This window comes from Verticillium dahliae, genomic scaffold (genome assembly GCF_000150675.1).
Source record: "Verticillium dahliae VdLs.17 supercont1.24 genomic scaffold, whole genome shotgun sequence".
NCBI classification, from domain to species: Eukaryota; Fungi; Ascomycota; class Sordariomycetes; order Glomerellales; family Plectosphaerellaceae; genus Verticillium; species Verticillium dahliae.
The window spans coordinates 236,692-258,544 of NW_009276937.1; the positions used below are offsets into that span (position 1 = coordinate 236,692).

A 21,853-nucleotide genomic window follows, 5' to 3' on the forward strand; every position below is an offset into this window, starting at 1 on the left:
TCCACAACCACAGCACTGCCCTCACCGGTGACTCCAGCAGGCCTGCAGCTGGAAGAGTGATGAGTGATGAGTGATGACACACACAAGACACAACCCTGCACTTGTCCTTCACCAGCCAGCATACCCACTTGAGTCGACGTCGCTTCTCACCAGATACTGAGAGATTCAACACATTTCTTCAGCAATCTCGCCGCCGGCACAGCACCAACGTGGCCTTTCCCAGCACCCGGCCATCACTTTTCATTGACCGACCGACACTGCCTAACCTTTTCCGAACACCCCGCTAGACACCATGGCGTCGAACGGCATCGACGACGCTGAAGCCCAATGGCGAGCTCAATTCGAGGCCATGAAGGCTGCTCTTTCTAGCCTTAACCTCCCTGCCGACGCGAAGCCCACGGAGTTGGATTTTGACGACGACTACGAAGGCTATTCTTCCGGAAATGCCGCTCAGGATGTGTGGGACTTCATCTCTGACGACGATGACGACTACAGCAGCGATCAGCTGGACGGTCCCGACGGTTTCGCCCAGGCAGAAGAGTTCGGCGCCGACTGGTTCGTCGGGAAATGCTCCGAGGTGGCGGCACAGAATGGTCTCTCCAGTGACGCCTTCCAAAACCAGGTCCTCGGGGTATTAACCCTCGACAGAGGTGAGGACGAGGTTCAGTCTCAGCTCACCGATCTCATCGGTTTCGACGATCTTGAATTCATCATCGAGCTCCTCGCTCACCGCAGCAGTATCGTCACTGCCGTTGCGTCCCAGGGCACCCAAGAGGGCCCTGGCGGGCGGAGACTCCTGTCCAAGGCGGAGCGGGACGAAGCTCTTCGCAGGAAGGACTACGAACACAAGACAGCTGTACTCGCCCCTCATGTCAACCGAGAGAACGAGTACCCGCACGTGTACAAGGCACATTCCGCCAACAACAGCCTGAGCCACTCGGGCCGCAAGTACGCGTTGCCTGAGGGCAGCAAGAGGGATGTCTTTGAAAAGTACGAGGAGTACTCGATTCCTGCCGGAAAGAAGGGCACGCTGGGTCCTGGACGAAAACTCGTCAACATTGCCGACATGGACGGCCTTTGCCGGGCCACTTTCAAAGGCTACAAGTCCCTCAACCGCATGCAGAGTCTCGTGCACCCTGTGGCCTACAAGACGAACGAGAATATGCTCATTTGTGCACCTACTGGTGCTGTAAGTTCAGCTACGAAGTTTTCACCAACACAGTTAGCTGATTCTTGCGTAGGGTAAAACGGATGCTGCTATGCTCACCATCCTGCAGACTATCGGCCATTATTGCACACCCAACCCGATCGAAAACCCGTCGGTCACTGACTTCGCCGTCAACTCGGCCGACTTCAAGATTGTCTACGTTGCGCCCATGAAAGCCCTGGCCGCCGAAATAACCGAGAAGCTGGGCAAGCGCCTGGCTTGGCTTGGCATCAAGTGCCGCGAATACACCGGTGACATGCACTTGACTAAATCTGAGATTGTACAGACCCAGATCATCGTGACGACCCCTGAAAAATGGGACGTTGTCACGCGTAAAGGCACGGGCGACACTGAGCTGGTGCAGAAAGTGAGGCTTCTTATCATCGATGAGGTCCACATGTTGCACGATGAGCGTGGTGCCGTTCTCGAGTCCCTTGTCGCCCGAACGGAGCGTCAGGTCGAGAGCACCCAATCTCTCATCCGAATTGTTGGTCTCAGTGCCACGCTGCCCAATTATATCGACGTCGCCGACTTCCTCAAGGTCAACCGCTACATGGGTTTGTTCTATTTCGACGCGTCATTTCGCCCCGTTCCGCTTGAGCAGCACTTCATCGGTGTTAAGGGCAAGGCTGGATCGAAACAATCCAAGGAGAACCTCGACAACGTAGCCTTCGACAAGGTCAAGGAGATGCTGGAGCAGGGACACCAGATCATGGTGTTCGTACATTCCCGCCGAGATACATACATGTCGGCCAAAATGCTGCACGAGAAGGCGGTTGACCAGTTCTGCCTGGACCTTTTCGATCCTAGTGGCCATCCGAAGTACGAAAACGCCGTCCGCGATATGAAATCGTCCAAGGCAAAGGACCTTCGCGAGCTCATCCCCAAAGGTCTGGGTATTCATCACGCTGGCATGGCCCGATCCGACAGGAACTTGATGGAGCGCCTCTTCGGAGAGGGTGTCATTAAGGTTCTTTGCTGTACGGCCACTTTGGCTTGGGGTGTCAACTTGCCAGCCGCAGCTGTCATCATCAAAGGAACGCAGGTGTACAGCGCCCAGGACGGTAAGTTTGTCGACCTAGGAATTCTAGACGTCCTGCAAATCTTTGGTCGTGCTGGTCGACCTCAGTTCGAGGACACTGGTATTGGCATGATCTGCACGACGCTCGACCGCCTCCCACACTACCTTACAGCTGTCACGGAACAGCAACCCATCGAATCCAAGTTTTCGTCAAAACTTGTGGACAATTTGAACGCCGAAATTTCCCTGGGTACCGTCACGTCGATTCCCGAGGCCGTTCAGTGGATTGGCTATTCCTATCTTTTTGTCAGAATGCAGCGGAGCCCCATGACCTACGGTATCGAATGGGCGGAAATCAGGGACGACCCGACTCTCGTCCAGCGACGTCGAAAGTTGGCAATCCAGGCGGCGAAGACTCTCCAACAGAGCCAGATGATCATATTCAACGAGGTGACAGAGGAGCTGCGTAGCAAGGACATTGGACGGATTGCCAGCCAGTTCTATATCCTCCACACGAGCGTGCAAATCTTCAACACCATGATGCAGCCGCATGCGACGGAGGCGGATGTTCTGAAAATGATGAGCATGAGCGGCGAGTTCGATAACATTCAGTCCAGAGACAGCGAAGCGAAGGAGCTGTCATACCTCAAGGACAACGTAGTGCCTTGTGCGGTCGGTGAAGGCATCGACACGCCCCAGGCCAAGACTAATATTCTTCTGCAAGCGTATATCTCGCGGGCGCAGATGGAAGACTTTGCGCTTGGCAATGATCTCAACTACGTGGCGCAGCAGTCTGGACGTATCTGCAGGGCGCTGTTCATGATCGCGCTTAACAGGAGATGGGGACACCAGTGCCTGGTACTTCTGACTCTAGCAAAGTCTATCGAGAGGCGTATCTGGCCATTCCAGCATCCCCTCCATCAGTTCGACTTGGCCAAGTCGGTTCTCAATCAGCTTGACGCCAAGGCGAATCTCACCATCGAGGCCATGCGAGACATGGATCCAGCGGAGATTGGTGGCCTTGTTCACAACCAGGCTGCTGGTAAGAACATTTCACGCATACTGAGCAACTTCCCTACGGTCAGCATTGAAGCGGAGATTGCTCCCCTGAACCGCGATGTGTTGCGGATCAGGCTGTTCATCACGCCTGACTTCCGATGGAATGACCATGTCAATGGCACCTCCGAATCTTACTACATCTGGGTCGAGAACTCGGAAACGTCCGAGATTTACCATCACGAGTTCTTCATTCTGAGCCGCAGGAAACTCAACGACGACCACGAACTCAACTTCACCATTCCCCTGTCCGATCCTCTCCCCACGCAAATCTATGTGCGGGCTGTGTCCGATAGGTGGCTCGGTGCTGAGACGGTGACACCGGTCTCGTTCCAACACCTGATCCGTCCTGACACAGAGAGTTTCTATACCGATCTGCTGAATCTACAACCGCTCTCCATCTCGGCGCTGAAGAACCCTGCCCTGGAGGAGATTTATGCGCAACGATTCCAATACTTCAACCCCATGCAGACGCAAATCTTCCACACGCTTTACAACACCCCCGCCAACGTCCTTCTCGGGTCCCCGACAGGCAGTGGCAAGACAGTGGCTGCCGAGCTCGCGATGTGGTGGGCTTTCAAGGCGCGTCCTGGATCCAAGGTCGTTTATATCGCGCCGATGAAGGCCCTTGTTCGTGAACGAGTCAAGGATTGGGGCGCCCGGCTGGCGAAGCCTCTCGGGTTGAAGCTCGTCGAATTGACTGGTGAGTTCGTTAACTCTGTAGGTTGAAGCTCCTGCTGACAATGGATATAGGTGACAACACTCCCGACACCCGCACCATCAAGGACGCCGATGTGATTATTACCACGCCCGAAAAGTGGGATGGTATCTCCCGTAGCTGGCAGACCCGTGGCTACGTCCGACAGGTCAGCTTGGTCATCATTGACGAGATTCACCTTCTCGCGGGTGATCGAGGTCCGATTCTGGAAATTATCGTTTCCCGTATGAACTACATTGCAGCTTCTACCAAGAACTCTGTCCGTCTACTGGGCATGTCAACAGCTTGCGCGAACGCTTCGGACCTGGGCAACTGGCTCGGCGTCAAGGAAGGCCTGTTCAACTTCCGACACTCCGTGCGCCCTGTTCCCTTGGAGCTATACATTGACGGGTTCCCTGAGGTGCGGGGCTTCTGTCCGTTGATGCAGTCGATGAATAGACCGACGTTCCTCGCTGTTAAAACTCACAGTCCTGACAAGCCTGTCATCGTCTTTGTGCCATCCCGAAGACAGACGCGCCTTACAGCCAAGGACCTTATTAATCTGTGTGGTATGGAAGACAACCCTCGGCGGTTCCTCCATATGGACGAAGAAGACCTGCAGTTGAATCTCACAAGGGTCAAGGACGAGGCTCTCAAGGAGGCCATCAGCTTCGGTATTGGCCTCCATCATGCCGGTCTGGTCGAGTCGGACCGACAGCTCGCCGAAGAGCTGTTCCTCAACAATAAGATCCAGATTCTCGTGGCGACGAGCACCCTCGCTTGGGGTGTCAACTTGCCAGCGCACCTGGTTGTCGTCAAAGGCACGCAGTTCTATGACGCCAAGATCGAGGGATACAAGGACATGGACCTCACGGATGTATTGCAGATGCTGGGACGCGCGGGACGTCCGCAGTTCGACAACTCGGGCGTAGCTCGCATCTTCACGCAAAACGCCAAGAAGGACTTTTACAAGCACTTCCTCCATACTGGTTTTCCTGTCGAGTCGTCACTTCACACCGTGTTGGACAACCATTTGGGTGCCGAAGTTTCGGCCGAAACCATTGTCACCAAGCAGGATGCTCTCGACTACCTCACATGGACCTTCTTCTTCCGTCGACTACACAAGAACCCATCATTCTATGGGCTGGAGATTTCAGCCGAAGATCACAACAGCACGACGGCGCAACGTCTGGCCAACGACTTTATGATTGAGATGGTGGAGAAGTCGCTTGGCGAGCTCGCTAAGTCGAGCTGTGTCGAAGTGTACCCGAACGGCGACGTCGACTCGACACCACTCGGCAAGATCATGTCGTACTACTATCTCTCGCATCTGACGATCAGGCTTCTCGCCAAGTACGCGGCGCCAAACGCATCGTTCCTCGACGTGCTCTCGTGGATGTCCCGCGCGACCGAGTACGACGAGCTCCCCGTGCGTCACAACGAGGACCTCATCAACGCAGAACTCTCCCGAAACCTGCCCCTCCCCGCGACGGCCTTCAACATGCCCATGTGGGACCCGCACGTCAAGTCTTTCTTGTTGCTCCAGGCGCACTTTTCCCGCGTCAACCTGCCCATCAGCGATTACGTCGGCGATCAGACATCCGTTCTCGACCAGGCCATCCGTATCATCCAGGCGTCGATCGACGTGCTCGCCGAGCTGGGCTACCTATCGAGCTGCCTGCAAATGATGGCTCTCCTCCAGTCCCTCAAGTCCGCCCGATGGCCCACCGACCCCGCCGCCTCCATCCTGCCCGGCGTCGACGCCGAGTCGTCCGTCATCAAGGAGGCCGACCGCAAGCTGCCTCTCGCAGCCATCACGGCCCTTCCGCAGGCGAAGCTCTCGCAGCTCGCATCGCGCCTCGGCGTCTCCAGCTCGCAGCAGCCGCGCTTCCTGAAAGCCGCCGCTGCCCTACCAAACGTCAAGGTCTCCATCCCCGACGTGACAGCCCAGGGCGCCACCATCGAGCTGCGCCGGCTCAACGCCATCACCGAGCGCGAGGCGCGCATCTACGCGCCCCGCTTCCCCAAGCCGCAGACGGAAGGCTGGTTCGTCGTCGTCGGCGACGTGGCCAGGGACGAGGTGCTCGCCGTCAAGAGGGTCGGCTGGGCGCCGCCGCGGGGCAGTAAGAACGCCAGGCCCGGGGCGGCGGGCGTCGAGGTGGGCTCGAGGCCGACGGCCAGGGCGAGCATCAAGCTGCCGGAGAGCGTGCAGGGGCGGAAGGTCGACGTGCTGGTCGTGAGCGACGCCTATGTCGGGTTGGAGTACCGGGTTCTCGGCGTCGATGTGCCGGCGCCGCCGGTGGTGGATGATGATGTGGACAAGGGGAAGAAGGCGGCTGCTGCTGGGCCTGCTTAGGCGTATACGTTCCTGAGCCGGGACGGCGGGGCAGAGCAGGATCATAACGTAGTTGCAAGCACAAGAGAACATCATGACGTCGAGTACATGAGCTTGTAAAGTGGGCATGCCACAGTAAATCACCATGCATCAAGAGACAAAAATGAGTATGCAAAACGCGCCGCCCATCGTGAGAAAGGTCGACAACGCATTACCGACGAGTTTCTTTGCGCCGTCGCAGTGTATGAACCTAGTGATACCATGCCATGTCGCCCCATGACGATCCCTGAAGCAATCTCTCCCCGCCCAGCCGTCCGAAAACCGAACGCCTGCCAACGATGGACCAGGGCAAAGAAAACGAGATGAATGCTGAGCGCGAGAACCGAACCCCCCTGCCGATGCCGAATAACGCAAAGCAGCATGAACAAAAAACAAGAACAAAATGAATACAGTCCATGGGGGTATCCACGCCGTGCCGCCACGCCATGCACCCGAGAGCCACGAGTTCGTAAACAAACAAGATGAGAAAAGAAGAAGAGAGCAGAGAAAAAAACACCGTTCGAGAACGAGGTCGCGCGCGAAGCAGGCAACCCCCTAACAGCACCGCTTCCGCCTCCCCACCGTCCCATCCATCTCCTCCCTCTCCTCGGCAACCTCGACCGGCACGCCGGGTACCGTGAACCCCGGCGAGAACAGCCAGCTCCGCCTGTCCCTGCCGACCCGGAAGCTGCCACCGGCGGACCCGGCACCACCGTAGACGGCACCGTCAAAGTAGCCTGCCTCGCCCGCACCGAAGCCCGGTGTGCCAGGCGTCGCCATGGCCTGCAGCAGGGCCTGCTGGATCTTGCGGTTCTGCTCGACGAGTTTGCGGGTCACGACGCGGAAGACCTCTTCGACACCCTCGCCTGATTCGGCAGAGATTTCGTGGCAGGCGTCCCAGCCAGCTTCCTGGCCCCAGAAGCCGGATGAGCGCTTGGACGAGGGAGAGCGGGGGTGAGCGGCATCGGAAGGGGCGTTTTGGGCGTGCTGCTGCTGCTGCTGCTGCTGCTGCTGCTGCGCGGCGTGGTGGACTGTCGATAGTGCGTGGTGCGCCGCGGGGTAGTCGGGAGACAAGGAGACGCCGCCCTGGAAGGTGGACGGTAGGGCGGGAGCGAAGCCTGTGGCGTTGGCTGTCGGGGGCGGGGTCGAGGCGAGGCCGGGGGCGAGGTTTTCGGCGACGTAGGCGATGCAGCGCTCGAAAGGGACCTCGCGCAAGGAGGGGTCGCGGGCGACCATGTCTGCCTTGGTGCCGACGACGTGGAGGACGACGTCGGCGGGAAGGTTGCGGCGTAGCTCGTTGAGCCAGAGGCCCATTTCGGCGAAGGACTGGGCGTCGGTGATGGAGTAGCAGAGGATGCAGGCGTTGGCGCCGCGGTAGTAGAGGCGGGATATGCTGCGGAAACGTTCCTGGCCGGCTTTTGAGCGTTAGCAGGAAAGGAAAAAGATGCAGACATGAAGTCATGCAGGCAGCCAGCCGGCCAGCCACGTGGGGAGGAGGAGGAGCCTTACCGGTGTCCCAGATCTGCAGGCGCACGGTAGTGTCGGAATCGCCGTCGACAACGCGCTTGGTCATGAAGGAGGCGCCGACGGTCGATGTAATCTGGGAAGGGTTGAAGCTGCCCTTGCAAAAGCGCTCGACGAGGCTCGTCTTGCCGACGCCCTGGGAGCCGAGGACGACGATCTTGGCCTCAAGGGAGGACATGGTGGGTAGTGCGACGTCGACTCGCGAGCGAGCGAATCGATGTGGAAGGTGGCGGCCTGATTGCTCAAGAGGTTGCGGATGCTCCGGTCGGTGTTCCTGGCAGAGCCACACGAATGTTGCGATGGGTGGGTTCTATGGAGACGAAATCAATCTTCGGTGTTTTCTTTTTTGCTGCCACGGCAAGGGATTTGCTGGGCGTGGAGAGCGGGCGTCTTTTGGCGTCGACAACAAAGAAGACAACAGAGAGAGAGGGTCTAGCCGGCCGGCAGAGAATGGGGAAGGAGAAGGAGAACCAAAACAAAAAAAGGGCATGCGCTGCAGATGGTAATTTTGACGGCCAACACAGGAAAGACCCTATGCTTCGAGAATCGGCTTGATCGCCGTCTCGGTTGGCGCGTGGCAAGTCACCAGGCGGTCAGTCTCGGGGGTGAGGAGAGCGGCAGGAAGAAAACAAGATGGACAAAAAAGAGTCGCCAGCTGAGCCTGGGAGGATTGGCAGGAGGTGGCCAAGAGGCTTAAGCGAGGGTCAGGCAAGGCGCCGAATGCTGGCGCGTGGGCTGAGAATGTCTGACCAGGGGATCGCTGAGGCCCTGGCAGATCGTGTATCCCGTCTGTTCGGCTCGTCAGGCCCACGGCGCAGTGGTTGGTCGGCTGTCGGGGGACACGAAGCAGGTGATTTGGAGATTGTTGATGTATCTTCCCATGGCCTGTTGTTGGTGATCAGGGTGGACGACGACGGCGACGACGACGACGGCGACGACGACGACGGGCGGAAAAGACAGCAAACGCGGGGTTATGCTGACTGGCTCAGTAGCTGATGGCTTGTTGCTGTGTGCATTTATCTTGAAATGAGACCATGCGTCCTGGGATCGAGAACAGGACGCATGCCAGTCCGTGTTGAGATGACGAACACGAACAGGGGAAGGCCTCGCAAGGCCTCAACGACAGGGAGGGTCAGAGGAGAGGCAAGGCCGAGGGGGTACGGCGTGTGAGGTACCTACTTAGTGGGTAGGTACCTACTTAGTGGGTAGGTACCTAAGCTTACAGCGGGGGCAGGTGAGCGTAGGATGAGTCAGCTGAGGAGCCCGTTGTATTTGCGCACGTGAGGTGGGGCAGGAATGTGCGTCATTGTCTGCAGCTGCAAGAACAACCCCAGCACCAGCACCTGCCCGCACTCTGGCCTGCTGCACCTGCTCCCTGGCCGCATTCCTCTGAACTCACTAAAGCCACTGATACCACGCACCCGCACCCGGGCAGTCGGCCCCGCCCGGCCCGGGGCTTCCTGCCTTCCTCGCCGTGAACCCCTCTTTATCCGTTCGTCTTTATCCTTCATCACCTCAATGCCCTGGTTGCCCTGGTTCCTTCCTCCATGTCCCTCTGCCTTCCCTCAGCATCACGACCACAAGCATTCATCATCAGCAACCCAATCCGCCCTCACCATCGTGCCCAATTGGCTGGTCTACCACGGCACCTCCCCTCCGTCATACTTCAAAAACCCTGGCCCGTCCCTCGACGCCCGGTCCACAGCCTTCAACACTCCCTCGGCACTCTCTTCCGTCGTAATAGCGCCCAGCGCATCGAGCCCTATGCCGCTGTCCTTGACTGCAAACGCCGCCATGTCCGTCTTGACCAGGCCCGGTGTCACCACGACCGCTGTGAGCCACGGCTCTTCAAAGTGCGCCGTTCGCACGACCCAGTTGAGCGCTGCCTTGGTAAGGCCGTAGGGGCTCGTTGTGCGAGGCCACGGCGACGCCGCCATGCCCTCAATCTTGGCGACCGAGCCCAGCTCTGAGCCGATGCCGATGAATTTGGGGTTCGCCGACGTTCGGAGGAGCGGCGCCGTGGCCTGCAAAAGAGCCAATGGGGCCGTCGTGTTGATGGCAACGTGGTGGCCCACAGACTTGAGGTCCGTCTGCAGGATGGTGTTGCCTGATTCACCGGCCGCAGCATTGGCAATGACCACGTCAAGGACCTCGATGCCGTGCTCGGACTGCAGCTTTGCTACGGCTTGGAAGGGCGCCCCGAGGTCGGCAGCGTCGAGGGCCAGGACAATCAGTCGTGACGAGTCGTGGCTCGGGAGCGTCGTGAGGGCCTGCGCCGCCTCATGGGCCGAATCGCGGACGCCGGCGATGACGGTCGTCGAGGGGCGCAAAAGGAGGGCGCGGACTATGGCATGGCCAATACCGCGGGTTGTGCCTGTGATGAGGTACGTTGTTGACATGGTAATGATGAGAGGATGGCGTTTGATACAAGTTCTTTGGTGACTTTTTCTAGTCAATGCATCTTCAGGGACGGCCGACGATCTCTATTTGTAGTCATGATCGTTGTCCAGACAGCCAGGATTTACTCGTCGTCCATGTTGGTAAGCGACATGGCACATGGTGTGGTGGTGCAGCACCTCCTGAATCCTCCGCAGATGACCCCTGCTCCAGCAACCACCGCCGACAAACCCGCGGCGATAATTCGTCGAGCAAAGTCCTGGGCGATCGGAGTCTATGCACAAAGCTGCCGCCAAGCCTGATGCGACGATAGATCTGTTCAAATTGGAGCATGTTCTGCTAGTGCTGATCATGTACTTACGATCGTAGGTCGAATCAAATCACCTCTCGCGACTGAACGCCCATTCAGCCTGGGCCAAAAGGCATGTCAGCGTAGCCTTGATTCCTTCAAAAAAGGATCCAGGGTGGGCCCATCGTGTCCAATGGTGGTCCCTTGGTAATTTGCCAGGCATACAGGTGGCACAACGTTCGAACGATACATCACTGGAGGAATTTCTAGCAAGCCTCCGAGGACCCGGCGCCTGAGAAGCACAGCAACTTACCCGGCAAACGGGGAACTCAAACTTTATTTCCCCACTCGGCCAACGTTGCGATCGGCCGGCCGGTTCTTCTCGCAACTCTGCAGCCGAGTTACAGCTTAGGCTAGGATTGCCGCAACAGGCACCAAACCCCGCGAGAATGAACTAGCTCACCCCCAACGTGGGTCTGCGTCGGCGAAAGCGGCTTTCGCCGTATCATCAGGTCCGAATCGGAGGTCAAGTCGGAATATCGAAGTGACAACATAAATTACCGATCTCTCTTCCCTGGTCTTGACCCTCTAACAATGATTGTGAAGACTTCTCAAGCATGGCGACAATAACGTCCACAACCCAGACGGTGTCCACCGTGTCCCTGGAGGCGCGTAATACATCTACGGGAGGTCAAAGGCTGTCGCTCAACAGGCCAGACATCGCGGCAAGTCGGACTTTCCCGTCGGTTTACTCCCGCTTCAGTAAAACACAGAAACGCTCGACCACTTACACCACGGCTATTGGCGGGCTTTTAGCTTCCATGTCCACGACCAGCGTCTTTGCTGCTGTTCCCGAGATCACGTCTGCTTTCGACACAACACCAACGGCCATCAACATCAGCAATGCCATCTATCTCGTCGTCATGGGGTTGGCCGCCTGTTTCTGGGGCCCGTTGTCGGATGTCTTTGGGCGAAGGACGGTGCGTAGGGTTGAGCTATGCAGAAGACTGGTTCTATACAGGAGGCTTACACTGCCAGGCTTACATTCTGAGTACCCTCTTGTTCTTCGCCTCTTCGATCGGCACCGCACTGTCGCCGAGTCTACCAGCCTTCTTCTTCTTCAGGTCACTTACAGCAGCGCAATCCACGGCGTTCCTCGTGCTTGCATCGAGCTGCATCTCTGATGTTTTCCATCCGGTCAGTCAAGTGACGCACACTTTTCGACGACATGCATCTGATTGAATGTAGACGGAACGCGCGACAGCCATGGGATGGTTCCTCCGAGGGGTCGCCTTTGGTCCCGCCTTTGGCCCCATTCTCGGTGGCATCATCGTCACCTTCACCTCATGGCGCGTTATCTTTTGGGTGCAATCCGGTCTTAGCGGCGTGGCCTTTCTGCTTGTAGCGTTTATGCTGCAGGAAACCCTGCTGCAAACCCGGCACGCAGAGCTAAAAGGGTCAAAAGCCTGGTGCCGCAGCGAAAAAGTTGTGGCAGTGGTCCAATCCCTCGACCGTATTCAGGCTTCTTGGTCATGGAAACCTCTTTCTTGCGGTGAGTCTTATGCTTGGCTGGGAAGGCGACATTGTGGTGAGCCACAATCCACAAGAACAAGTAGGTTGACGGCCAACGCGTCTAGGTCTTCGCATCCTCGGCCGTCGGGTTCAACATGTATTCCCTCTTGACCCCGATCCGTTACATTCTCAACCCCAGGCTCGGGCTCACGACGCCCCTGCAGTCGGGTCTGATCTACTTGGCCCCGGGAGCGGGCTATCTCGTAGGCACAACACTCGGCGGCCGCTGGTCCGATCACAATGTTAAGTCGTGGATCCATCGACGCGGCTTCCGGTTGTGGGAGGACCGTCTGCGCAGCACGATTTTCTTCATGCTCGGACTCTTACCGGGCTTCACCCTCCTGTACGGCTGGTCGGTTCAGAAGGGCTGGGGCGGCATCGCGCTGCCTGTCATCTGCCTGTTCGGTCAGGGGGTGTGCCAGACCACGACGTTCCCGAGCTTGAATGCATACATCCTCGACATCATGCAGGACCAGAGTGGGAAAGCCTCAGGTGCGTGTTTCCGTGGCGTGCGTGGTGGAGGCCAGGCAGACTGACTGTCGTTCAAACAACAGCGAGTCACTACATGATGAGATACTGTTTCTCGGCGCTAGCAACGGCTACCGTCGTGCCCATGATCGACGCAATTGGTGTCGGTTGGACTGTGTGTATCTCGTCCGCCATGGTGTTCTTCAGTGGATGCCTCATCCTGGTGGTCATTCACTTTGGCGGGTCTTGGAGGGGCGCTGGCGCCGGCGCTGGGAGGAGTACGAGCATGGGTATGGGCACAGGTCGGGCTGGGGGCCAGCCAGTCTGAACTCGAGGATTGAAAGGATATCTTGAGGTCATATTGGTGAAGGGGGTGGACGATCAATCGGCAAAGCGGCATCTTGGAGCTGCCGAGGAAAGGCTCCGTCACTAACGTACTCAGGAGAGCCTCGCGTTGTGGAGTATCCAGCTCAGGAGCCTGTCAGCCTGTACACTCTAATGACTGACCCTCCTTCGTCTCTGTCTTCCGAAGCGTGGATTCATCCCTTATAAAGATCCCCCACCCCGCTGATCATTGACTACTACAACTCTCGTGCACTCCCCAATGACCTCGAAAGAATGAGCGAGCGGTTCGACAGCATGGTCCTGCACCTTTGGTCGTCGCTCGAAGCACTGATGGGACGCTCAAGGGCGATGTCAAAGAGACTCTAATGATGGACCGCCCACCGACGATAGCGGCCTCATGCAGACGAGTTTTGGATCAGATCAAAGCAGTGGAGCATCTGCTCACTGTCGATACCGTCGACAATGACTTCCAAAGAGTTCACCGGAGCCAAATATCTGAGATGCTCAGATCACTGCGCGAGACCGTCAGTCGATTAGGAGACCAGGATCATATGCGCTGCCTGGGGCTGATGGTCCCCTGAGCTTAACAGCTTTCATCGTCGACAAGACGAGATCCAGTCTACTCACCTACGAACAAGGCGTTCTCGAGCCAACGCAACGTCAATATGACATGTCTGATTCATTGGAATCGGAGATCTTGCAATCATTGAAAGTCGGCCAAGGCGAACTCGACATCGTCTTGGATGTGTGCACGCTTTATTTCGACCCAGTTTCTTAGCAGCTTTTTCCCGACTACTGCCCTGCAGGTCTTCCTCACGTCTGTTGGGCTCTGAAGAGCCCCTGCGGGTCTGGTTCCTGGGGGGTGAACAAGACGGAGATCTTGTTGAACGTGGCTCGGATGCGAGGTCTTCTCATCACAGCACCCATAGTGGCAGCTTCCAACGACCTCTTGCCAAACTATCCGCCATCCTACACCGAGGCCATACAGACAAATTCACCACCGTCAGTTACAGGAACACACAGCGGCATTAAAACCTTCAAAGATGAGAAGCCTCGGAGAGGAAACAAGAGAGACGATGCCCTCCCCGAAGTGACACGTCCTGAATAGAGCAAAAGGCCAGGCACCTCCGAGGCAGGGCCGAGTCGGTGTGGTCTCAGCCATTGGACGTCAGATTTGAGGGATGCCTGGGCTCATGCCTTCTCCGACGCCATGGTGATTGGTATCGGCGCGGAGGATACGTGTAGGCTCTCGAGAGAAGGGAGGCTCCTCAGAACCTTGGCATCCAAGACTGCATCCCGTGAGCTCCGTATTCGTGATCCTCGAGTGGTCATTTCAACAAGATGAGCTCAGTCGATGGCCCCGGATAGCAACAGCGCCAAGCAACGAGATCAGTCGCCAATCGATAAGACTTCCACCTTGTTTGTTACAGCCCGAAGCAATGTCAGCCACCCATGAAAGGAATACAGCTCTTCACCGTTCCGTACGAGACAAGTGGCGCCAGTGCCTGTTGGCAGATGATGAATTTCGAGTGTCCGCTAATGGTGGCCTCTTCGGCAGACACGTCTGCCCGATCTGTTGGGCAGCGTATCTCTGGATTTCATGAGCTGCAATTGAGGTCGATCCAGATCCATAACGAACAGGGCCAAGTCGCAGGGACAATGTTCTTTCGGAGCCTCCGGCGTCTGCAATATGGACCAAAGTCTACCACGAAATTCCCGACACTTGGGCTCTATCTTCCGATCTATCGCCATGCCTTGGGGCCACCTTGGGCCACTATGACCAAGTTCGCCCTGCGGTCTTCCGTATGCGGGGTCTCGCGGCCGACTCGGTCCCCGGAGGAAGCGATCTACAAGACAGACTTACACCGCCCCGCGCGGAGATGAGACGACATGAATAATGGAGATGAAATCCTTCCACTTCTCAACAAGGTCATATTCCCGCCAGCAGTGGCGCACCGCCCTCAGAGCTTCAGCGACGCAACCAAACCAAACACATACCACAACAGCGCAACATGTCGTTTAGTCCTCTCCTCATCTGGGCTCTCGCGACCATTGCGCGGGTGGACGAACTGACGAGACGCCAGGTATCAAGTATGAGGACCTGGCGTACGGCGCCGCCAACGGTTTTGCAACCATGGGGACCAACAACGGCCATAATGGCACAAAATCATAAAGGCTTTCTACGACAAGAAACCTGACCATTCGTACTTCATCGGATGCTCCCTGGGCGGCCGCATGGGTATCAAAGCTGCAGAGCTCTTTCCCGAGGACTACGATGGCATCGTCGCCGGTGCGCCGACCGTTAACTTTAACCAACTTCAAGGCGCGCGAGCCTTTTTCTACACCGTGACTGGCGCCGCGGACGGCATTATCGAGGTTCCAAATAAATGCCACTTTGACCCGCAGGCTCTGTTGTGCAAAGCGTCAGAGGTCCAAGGGTGTCTGAACGAAGCCCAAGTCCAGCAACTCGAGAAGATCTACGCACCGTACGAGTTCCCCGACGGAGAGCCCATTTTCCCACGCCTGAACCCGGGAGCGGAGAAGAGAGCCGTGGATCGACTCTTGTCTGGCCTGCCGTTCACCACCTCAGTTGTACGTACCCCCTCCGACTCTGGTTGCCTATCATGGTGATGGCACTTTAGCGCGTGCTCGGTTGAGCAACAATACAGGAATGGTTTCGCTACGTGGTCCTCAGCGACCCCGCCTGGCAGCCCGAAGACTACACCTCCGCTCTCGTCCGCACGGCCGAGGCCATAAACCCCTTCAACATCCGAACCTATCCCCGCACCCTCCCCGGCTTCAGGGCCCGCGGCGGCAAGCTCATCACGTACCACGGCGGCCAGGACCAGCAGCTCACACAGTTCGGCACCGAGCGCTTCGTCGAGCGCATGGCCCGCGGCGACGGCCGGCTGGGCGACTACCACCGGTACTTTCCCATCTCGGGGATGTTCCACTGCAGCGCCGGGCCGGGAGCCTGGGTTCTCGGCCAGGGTGGCAACGCTGCCGCGGCGGGTATCGGTTTCGACGCCGAGAGCAATGTGCTGGCGGCGGCGGTCGCCTGGGTAGAGGAGGGCCGGGCCGGGCGCCCGAGGTGCTACGAGGGACCAAGTTCGTGGATGATGCGCCGGCCAAGGGTATTGACTTTCAGCGCGACCACTGCGCCTGGCCTAGGCAGCAGACATTCCTGGGCGGCGATTACAAGAAGCCTGAAAGCTGGAGGTGTGTCTAGCAGGGTAGAGCAGGTCCCAGCACACTGGGTGAGGCGCGATTTTGACATCTCGCATTCGATTTATATATTGGCCTCAACTGCTGGAGCATCTTATCGCAATGTTCCTGGTCACAAAGTGCTCGCCCGTTCTGGGGCCAGCAGAACCACCCAGGTCTCGGCCAGGGGACCATGTCTATAGACCGTATCTGTTTCGACGAAGGATTTGGCTATCTGATTATTTTCAGCATTAGCCTAAAGCCCTCTGAAGCTATCGACCATGGCCGTAACGTGATATCCAACCTATCTCCTCAAGTCCGAGATGGAACACACCGCAAGCAAAGCATTGCGGCCTGAGGTAGTGCTTACCTGCCGCTAACATGATCATCTTTCCAGTCGCTCACCGCCGCCGGGCTCACGCAGAATAAGCTGGACAGCTCGCCGCACCAAAGGCAGTTCAACGACGATGAAGATGATCGTGACCGGCGCCAGCGGCTTTGTCGGCTCTGAGATCATCCGCCAATGTCTTCAGAATCCTAAGATGACCACAGTCGTCGCCGTGGCTCGCAGGCCCGTGTCAGTACCCGATGACACGCCTGCGTCGAAGTTCAGGTCGGTGGTCGTGTCAAACTACGACAACTACCCAGAAGACGCTTGGAAGGAGTTTTCGGGCGCAGATGCGTGCATCTGGTGAGCTCGCGAGATCCCCGAGAGATACGGCGGTCTTCCCCCACCCCCCGATCTCGAATTCATGCCTCGGGGCATCCTCGTTGCTGATCGCTCCTTCGCGCTGCTACAGGACCGTGGCGGTGACGCCGGCGAAGACGAAAGGAATGACCCCCGAGGACGTCCGGAAGGCATGCCACGACTACACCTTGGCAGGCCTGCAGGCGATCTGGAGCTCCGAGCCCCCGCGGCCCTTTCGATTCCTCTACATGAGCGGCGCCGTCGCCGAGAGGAACCAGTCCAAGCAGCTGCCATGGGTCATGGCCGAGTACCGTCTGATGAGGGTACGTCGATCCCACGCACGAAGCGCCCCCCCGGGCGTCGTCGTCTGCCGATCCCATTCCCCAGAAAGTCCTCTGGCGCTGACGACATGCCTTGGGCAGGGTGAGACGGAGAACCAAGTGCTGCGGTTCGCGGACCAGCACGAAGGCCTCGAGGCCTGCGTCGTCAGACCCGGTTTCATTACCAGCTGCTCCACCGCTCTGGGCTCGGCCGCCGCGGCAGCGCTCAGCGTCGCGGTTGTGGTTCCGAACACTGCTGTGGAGACGATCGCGGCGGCTCTCGTGCACCAAGCGGTGGCCGGGTTCGAGCAGGAGACATTGAGGACGAGCAATCTAAAGCGGCTAGGGCGGGCTGCGGGTAAGATTTGCATGATGTGAACCAAGGGGGGGGTCCGGCTCTTTTTTTTTCAGCGTGAGATGGGCCAGATTGGGACGTTGTCGTGTTCCGTTGTCTGGCGTCGCTCTGTCAGGGTGTCTCAGCCCGGAACCCCCCATTTAAGGGGCCGGCCGAGACCAGCGGGGGGCGAAGGCCGCGGCGCCCAACACGGGGTTCAGCAATGTTGCCAGTGGGTGTGGTTGATGTTGTGATTTCTTGTCACGGTTCTTTTCTTGTCTTGACGAGATGTTGTTTATACAAGGGCCGCGTTTGCCAAGCTTGTGTTGTGCTGGTGGGATCAGGACCTTTGCCTAGGTTTGTTACATCTGGGCCGTCAGGAACACGGAGCATCCAGGCTATGCTCGATACCGAAGAGATGGACTACAAGATAAATGATAGTCCATGACCTTGATCGCATCAAAAGAGAGGCACAGTATGGGGGCGGGCGGCAAAAGATTGCTGGGTGTCTTGCCCAGCGTCTCCTTGAGCAGGGAGAAAAGTTTGGCCCACCATCATGTCCATGACGAAAAGCAATATTTTTGGACTTCCAAGCCGAGACATAGCAAAAGGTCTTGCCCGCTGTCTCAATCATCTAGCAACCTCCCTTCAGGAGGTTAAGAGCCTTCAGGAGGTTAAGAGGATGTCTCCTGGCCGTGACGATTGAGTATATAAGAGGCAGACAATCAAGCTCAGTTTGGGTTCTGGATTCTCATCATCAGCTCACATTCCTTCCCTCAACACTCAACAGACCTTTCATACCAACCTCTACCACCACCACCAACCAAACCAAACCACCTTCAAAATGCAGTTCACCATCGTCGCCGCCCTTTTCGCCTCGGTCGCCATGGCCGCCCCCGCCACCCTCCACGCCCGTGCCACCGTCTGCCCTACCGGCCTCCTGTACGGCGTCGCCCAGTGCTGCGCCACCTCCGTCCTCGGCGTTGCCGATCTGGACTGCTCCGTCCGTAAGTGTCACCTCCCCCGCTCCGCGTCTATCTCTTCTGCCGCAGCGACTACGCCATGCATCTCCGCAGAGAGGATCGAGCACACCCGGCTAACGTTGACGCTCTCTTCTCCACTGCAGCCAGCAGCACCCCCTCCGACGGCGCCGACCTCAAGAGGATCTGTGCCGAAAGCGGCGCGGCGGCCATGTGCTGCAGCATCCCTCTCGCCGGCCAGGGTGTCCTCTGCACTCCCGTCATTGGTTAAGCGCTGCATGGGCGGTACATTAGCAACCCGGCAACGGTTGAATCTGGACACAAACACTTCATTTCTTGGGAGACAGTATTGGTTGTGTGACTTAAAGACTGTGGCCCTCAGAGTATAGAGCTCTCTGGTGCTCAGATAGACGGTTCGGTGAAATAATAGTTGGTGTTGATCATAAGTTCTGACTCAATCGTGTGATTTGTATGCGGCGCAATTCTACTTGCTGTTATGGCCTCCAGACGAGTCCATGTCTTTTTCATGTTCCCTTTGATTATTCTCTGCAATGGAGCCTCGAAAGTAACTGAGTACTGAGAAAAGCAACCTCAAGTAGCTCAGTTGCTCGAACAGACCCGAAATTTATGCCATAAAACATTCTGTAACGTACCAAATTATTGTTTCGATATAGAAAAGAGGTTAGTGCTCCGATACATAGTCTGTACATCGTCAAGCTCTTTTCTAATGTCGGACACATCAACTCACAAAAATGTCAGTACGAACCTGTGTCCGCCTATCTATTATTCTGAGCAGTAAACGTCTCGTAGCCAAGATGATCTGCCCATAGCCATACTTGACTCGCATCAGCAAGCCCCTGATCCACCAAGACTGAAAGGTCGCCATCCCAATCAAACGTGGTGACCGGCTCGGCTGAACCACTGAGAACTGGCGCCCCCGTCGAAAAACTGAGCTGTTGCAGGAGGGGGACAGGCGAGGGAGGACGGCTCGCTGATCCGGGAATATGCTGCGTAAAGACTTGACGACTATCAGTACCAATGCATCAGCAGCACTTGACTTGGTCTCACCTTCTTGAATAGGATGTAGCGAGCCTCCGCTTCTATCTGGGATCAAATGTTGGTTTGAAATGACTGGCGCAGTCGCGGACGCTGTTCCCACGGTGGAAGCAAAAGACGTTGGCCTGTTCGGAACAAGACCGACCCTCGCCGTGATGAGCTCCGTTTCCTGACGTAAAACTACCGTGACGAGACTGTCCAGGATGTCGAGACTCTGTCTGGAGATCAAATGCTGGCTGGAGGTTGGCGAGTCCGCCGCGCTACGACACATGCGTATAATGTGCATGACGCCAGTCTTGGCCCGATTGCCTATATCTGTCAGCGGCCGGGACAGGCGGATGGCGCAGAGGACGACACCAGCGGTGAAGAGAGTGATGCCAATGTGCATGGCGGCGTGGGTACGTCCGGATGCCTGCAGGGCAGACGAGTACCGATACAGCTCAGAGGTATCCATGGCTGAGTCCAACAGCTGCTGGAGAGATGTGCTTCCTCCTCCTGTCATTCTCAGCTCGTTCAGCTGCCCATCGTTCTCAAAGGCGGCCGTGCGATGTAGAATGATTTGTAGGTTATCATACGTCAGCTGCAGATTGAGCGCCTGCAGCTGAAGTAATGAAGATTGTTCATCTTGAGCTGCGTAGCTTGCCAATTGCAGCTCTTTGGGTAGCTCATGGCGCCACTGCAGCATCTTGGTGTGGATACTCTGGACCGTGTTGAGGCTCTTACTCTGTCCCCGCCGCCCCAGGAATGCGCCCATGATCCTGTAGAGGCTCCTTCGGAAGGGTATCGAGGGCAACTTGGGAGACAAGGGATGGGGAACTCGAGTGATCTACAGCTGGCGTCACGGCGGCCGAGCTTTGGTTAGCGCCGTCTGGGCAGGAGCGGCCCAAAGTTAAGGTTCGGCACTACCTTCCGCCTGGCAAGGATGCCCGATCCCTACTGCCCAGTAGCCTCCCTACTGCCCAGTAGCGGTCATCTCGCCGACAGGGAAGGCCCGGGAAGGAGCTGCTAGTCTCCCGCTCCTTCTCGATTCTCCCTGGAGCTTGGTGGCAGGCAATTACGTCCAGGACATACTGTACATGTACATGTATATGTACTATCTAGGTAGCTACCCCTCCTTTGATGCAGATTTGATGTAGAGGTTTAGCATCACTTTGTAGGGTTAGGGTCAGGAATTACGTCACTGAGTAAGGTCATTCTGAAGGCAATGAAACAATATCCTCATGTGAAGCCCCCTTGTTTTTTTTTTGTTTTTTTTTTTCATTATTTCTACTTGAGATCCTTTTGCCCCCCTGCCTACTTGCTCGCCACAGCCTCGAGCAGCGTCTTGGCGGCCAGCTTGCCGAGGTTGTTCGAGGCCAGCGGCGAGTCGCCCGTCAGCAGCAGGCGGTCGCGGTGGACCTCGCCGGTGATCTGGCTGTTGATGGGCTCGACGCCGAGGGCGCGCAGGCGCTCGCCGACGAGCCAGGCCATCTTGCCGGGGATGTAGCCAATGTCAATGTTGGCGCCCTCGTCGAGCGAGTCGGGGAAGACGTCGACCTTGTAGCCCTCGTAGATGTACCGGGACCCGGCGGGCTTGCCGACGTCGGCGGCGAGCATGCTCGCGGGCCCGTGGCACAGCGTCACAAAGAAGCGCTCGTGGGCGTGGGCCCAGCGCAGCACGTCGCCGACGGTGGCCGAGAAGGGCACGCCGTTGAGCACGCCGTGGCCGCCGGGGATGAAGACGGCGAGGTACGGCGTGTCGGCGGTGAAGCCGCGGCCCCAGACGTCCTGCAGGTTGAGCGGGTTGCGGATCTTGTCGCGGTACTTGTCGTAGATGGCCTGGACGGCCTTGTCCTCCTTGGGGAACGCCCACATTTCAAACTTGACGGGCTCGCCCGACAGCGTGGCAATGTCAATGTCGAAGCCGGCGGCGTCCATGTGCAGCATGGGCAGCAGCATCTCGACCGGGTGGTTGCCCGTCGAGAAGAACGAGCCGTCGGCCATCTTGAGGTAGCGCTCCTGGGTCGCGATGAGGAGCACCTTCCACTTGCCGCCCTTGTAGGCCGTGGCCGCGTAGTCGGCGTCGCCCTCGGCAAAGTCCGTCTTGGGGGCGACGTACTGCGTCAGCGAGTATGGTGAGGGGAACCAGGCGTCGTCTTCGGCCTGGTCGGCGACGGGCTTGCGGTCGTTGGACATGATGGGTGGTGGTGGTGGTGGTGTTGTTCTCTTCGCAGTCAGTTGTCTGTGTCAAATTGCGAGCAAGACGGCGAGAACATCAGGGTTCAGCGACAGCTTTATATACACACCAACCGTACCTACCTACCTACCCTGACACAGCCGTA

The 21,853-nt window shown here is 57.5% G+C and overlaps 9 protein-coding genes across 9 annotated transcripts; 5 read left to right on the plus strand and 4 right to left on the minus strand.

The window, feature by feature from the left end:
- Nucleotides 1–292: 292 nt before the first annotated feature.
- Nucleotides 293–6,337, plus strand: VDAG_08950 (activating signal cointegrator 1 complex subunit 3; the record flags this gene model as incomplete). Its single annotated transcript, XM_009656753.1, has 3 exons — nucleotides 293–1,189; nucleotides 1,242–3,987; nucleotides 4,038–6,337. 3 exons carry the CDS (start codon nucleotides 293–295, stop codon nucleotides 6,335–6,337), a joined length of 5,943 nt encoding a protein of 1,980 aa, XP_009655048.1.
- A 573-nt stretch (nucleotides 6,338–6,910) lies between these two features.
- Nucleotides 6,911–8,057, minus strand: VDAG_08951 (GTP-binding protein YPTM1; the record flags this gene model as incomplete). The annotated part of the gene is made up of 2 exons (XM_009656754.1): nucleotides 6,911–7,770; nucleotides 7,865–8,057. The coding sequence occupies 2 exons, from the start codon at nucleotides 8,055–8,057 to the stop codon at nucleotides 6,911–6,913; spliced, it is 1,053 nt and encodes a 350-aa protein (XP_009655049.1).
- Nucleotides 8,058–9,516: 1,459 nt separating this feature from the next.
- On the minus strand, nucleotides 9,517–10,278 carry VDAG_08952 (aflatoxin biosynthesis ketoreductase nor-1; the record flags this gene model as incomplete). Its single annotated transcript, XM_009656755.1, has 1 exon — nucleotides 9,517–10,278. One exon carries the CDS (start codon nucleotides 10,276–10,278, stop codon nucleotides 9,517–9,519), a length of 762 nt encoding a protein of 253 aa, XP_009655050.1.
- Nucleotides 10,279–11,182: 904 nt separating this feature from the next.
- Nucleotides 11,183–13,157, plus strand: VDAG_08953 (multidrug transporter of the major facilitator superfamily; the record flags this gene model as incomplete). Its single annotated transcript, XM_009656756.1, has 7 exons — nucleotides 11,183–11,545; nucleotides 11,604–11,762; nucleotides 11,814–11,966; nucleotides 12,031–12,117; nucleotides 12,203–12,629; nucleotides 12,692–12,883; nucleotides 13,048–13,157. The coding sequence occupies 7 exons, from the start codon at nucleotides 11,183–11,185 to the stop codon at nucleotides 13,155–13,157; spliced, it is 1,491 nt and encodes a 496-aa protein (XP_009655051.1).
- A 1,805-nt stretch (nucleotides 13,158–14,962) lies between these two features.
- VDAG_08954 (feruloyl esterase B) lies at nucleotides 14,963–16,357 on the plus strand (the record flags this gene model as incomplete). The annotated part of the gene is made up of 3 exons (XM_009656757.1): nucleotides 14,963–15,034; nucleotides 15,126–15,542; nucleotides 15,620–16,357. 3 exons carry the CDS (start codon nucleotides 14,963–14,965, stop codon nucleotides 16,355–16,357), a joined length of 1,227 nt encoding a protein of 408 aa, XP_009655052.1.
- A 270-nt stretch (nucleotides 16,358–16,627) lies between these two features.
- VDAG_08955 (uncharacterized protein) lies at nucleotides 16,628–17,540 on the plus strand (the record flags this gene model as incomplete). Its single annotated transcript, XM_009656758.1, has 3 exons — nucleotides 16,628–16,845; nucleotides 16,955–17,165; nucleotides 17,265–17,540. 3 exons carry the CDS (start codon nucleotides 16,628–16,630, stop codon nucleotides 17,538–17,540), a joined length of 705 nt encoding a protein of 234 aa, XP_009655053.1.
- An 800-nt stretch (nucleotides 17,541–18,340) lies between these two features.
- On the plus strand, nucleotides 18,341–18,920 carry VDAG_08956 (uncharacterized protein; the record flags this gene model as incomplete). The annotated part of the gene is made up of 2 exons (XM_009656759.1): nucleotides 18,341–18,503; nucleotides 18,623–18,920. The coding sequence occupies 2 exons, from the start codon at nucleotides 18,341–18,343 to the stop codon at nucleotides 18,745–18,747; spliced, it is 288 nt and encodes a 95-aa protein (XP_009655054.1). The 3' UTR covers nucleotides 18,748–18,920.
- A 332-nt stretch (nucleotides 18,921–19,252) lies between these two features.
- Nucleotides 19,253–20,217, minus strand: VDAG_08957 (uncharacterized protein; the record flags this gene model as incomplete). The annotated part of the gene is made up of 2 exons (XM_009656760.1): nucleotides 19,253–19,494; nucleotides 19,545–20,217. The coding sequence occupies 2 exons, from the start codon at nucleotides 20,215–20,217 to the stop codon at nucleotides 19,253–19,255; spliced, it is 915 nt and encodes a 304-aa protein (XP_009655055.1).
- Nucleotides 20,218–20,825: 608 nt separating this feature from the next.
- Nucleotides 20,826–21,707, minus strand: VDAG_08958 (chaperone protein hchA; the record flags this gene model as incomplete). The annotated part of the gene is made up of 1 exon (XM_009656761.1): nucleotides 20,826–21,707. The coding sequence occupies one exon, from the start codon at nucleotides 21,705–21,707 to the stop codon at nucleotides 20,826–20,828; it is 882 nt and encodes a 293-aa protein (XP_009655056.1).
- Between the last annotated feature and the right edge of the window lie 146 nt (nucleotides 21,708–21,853).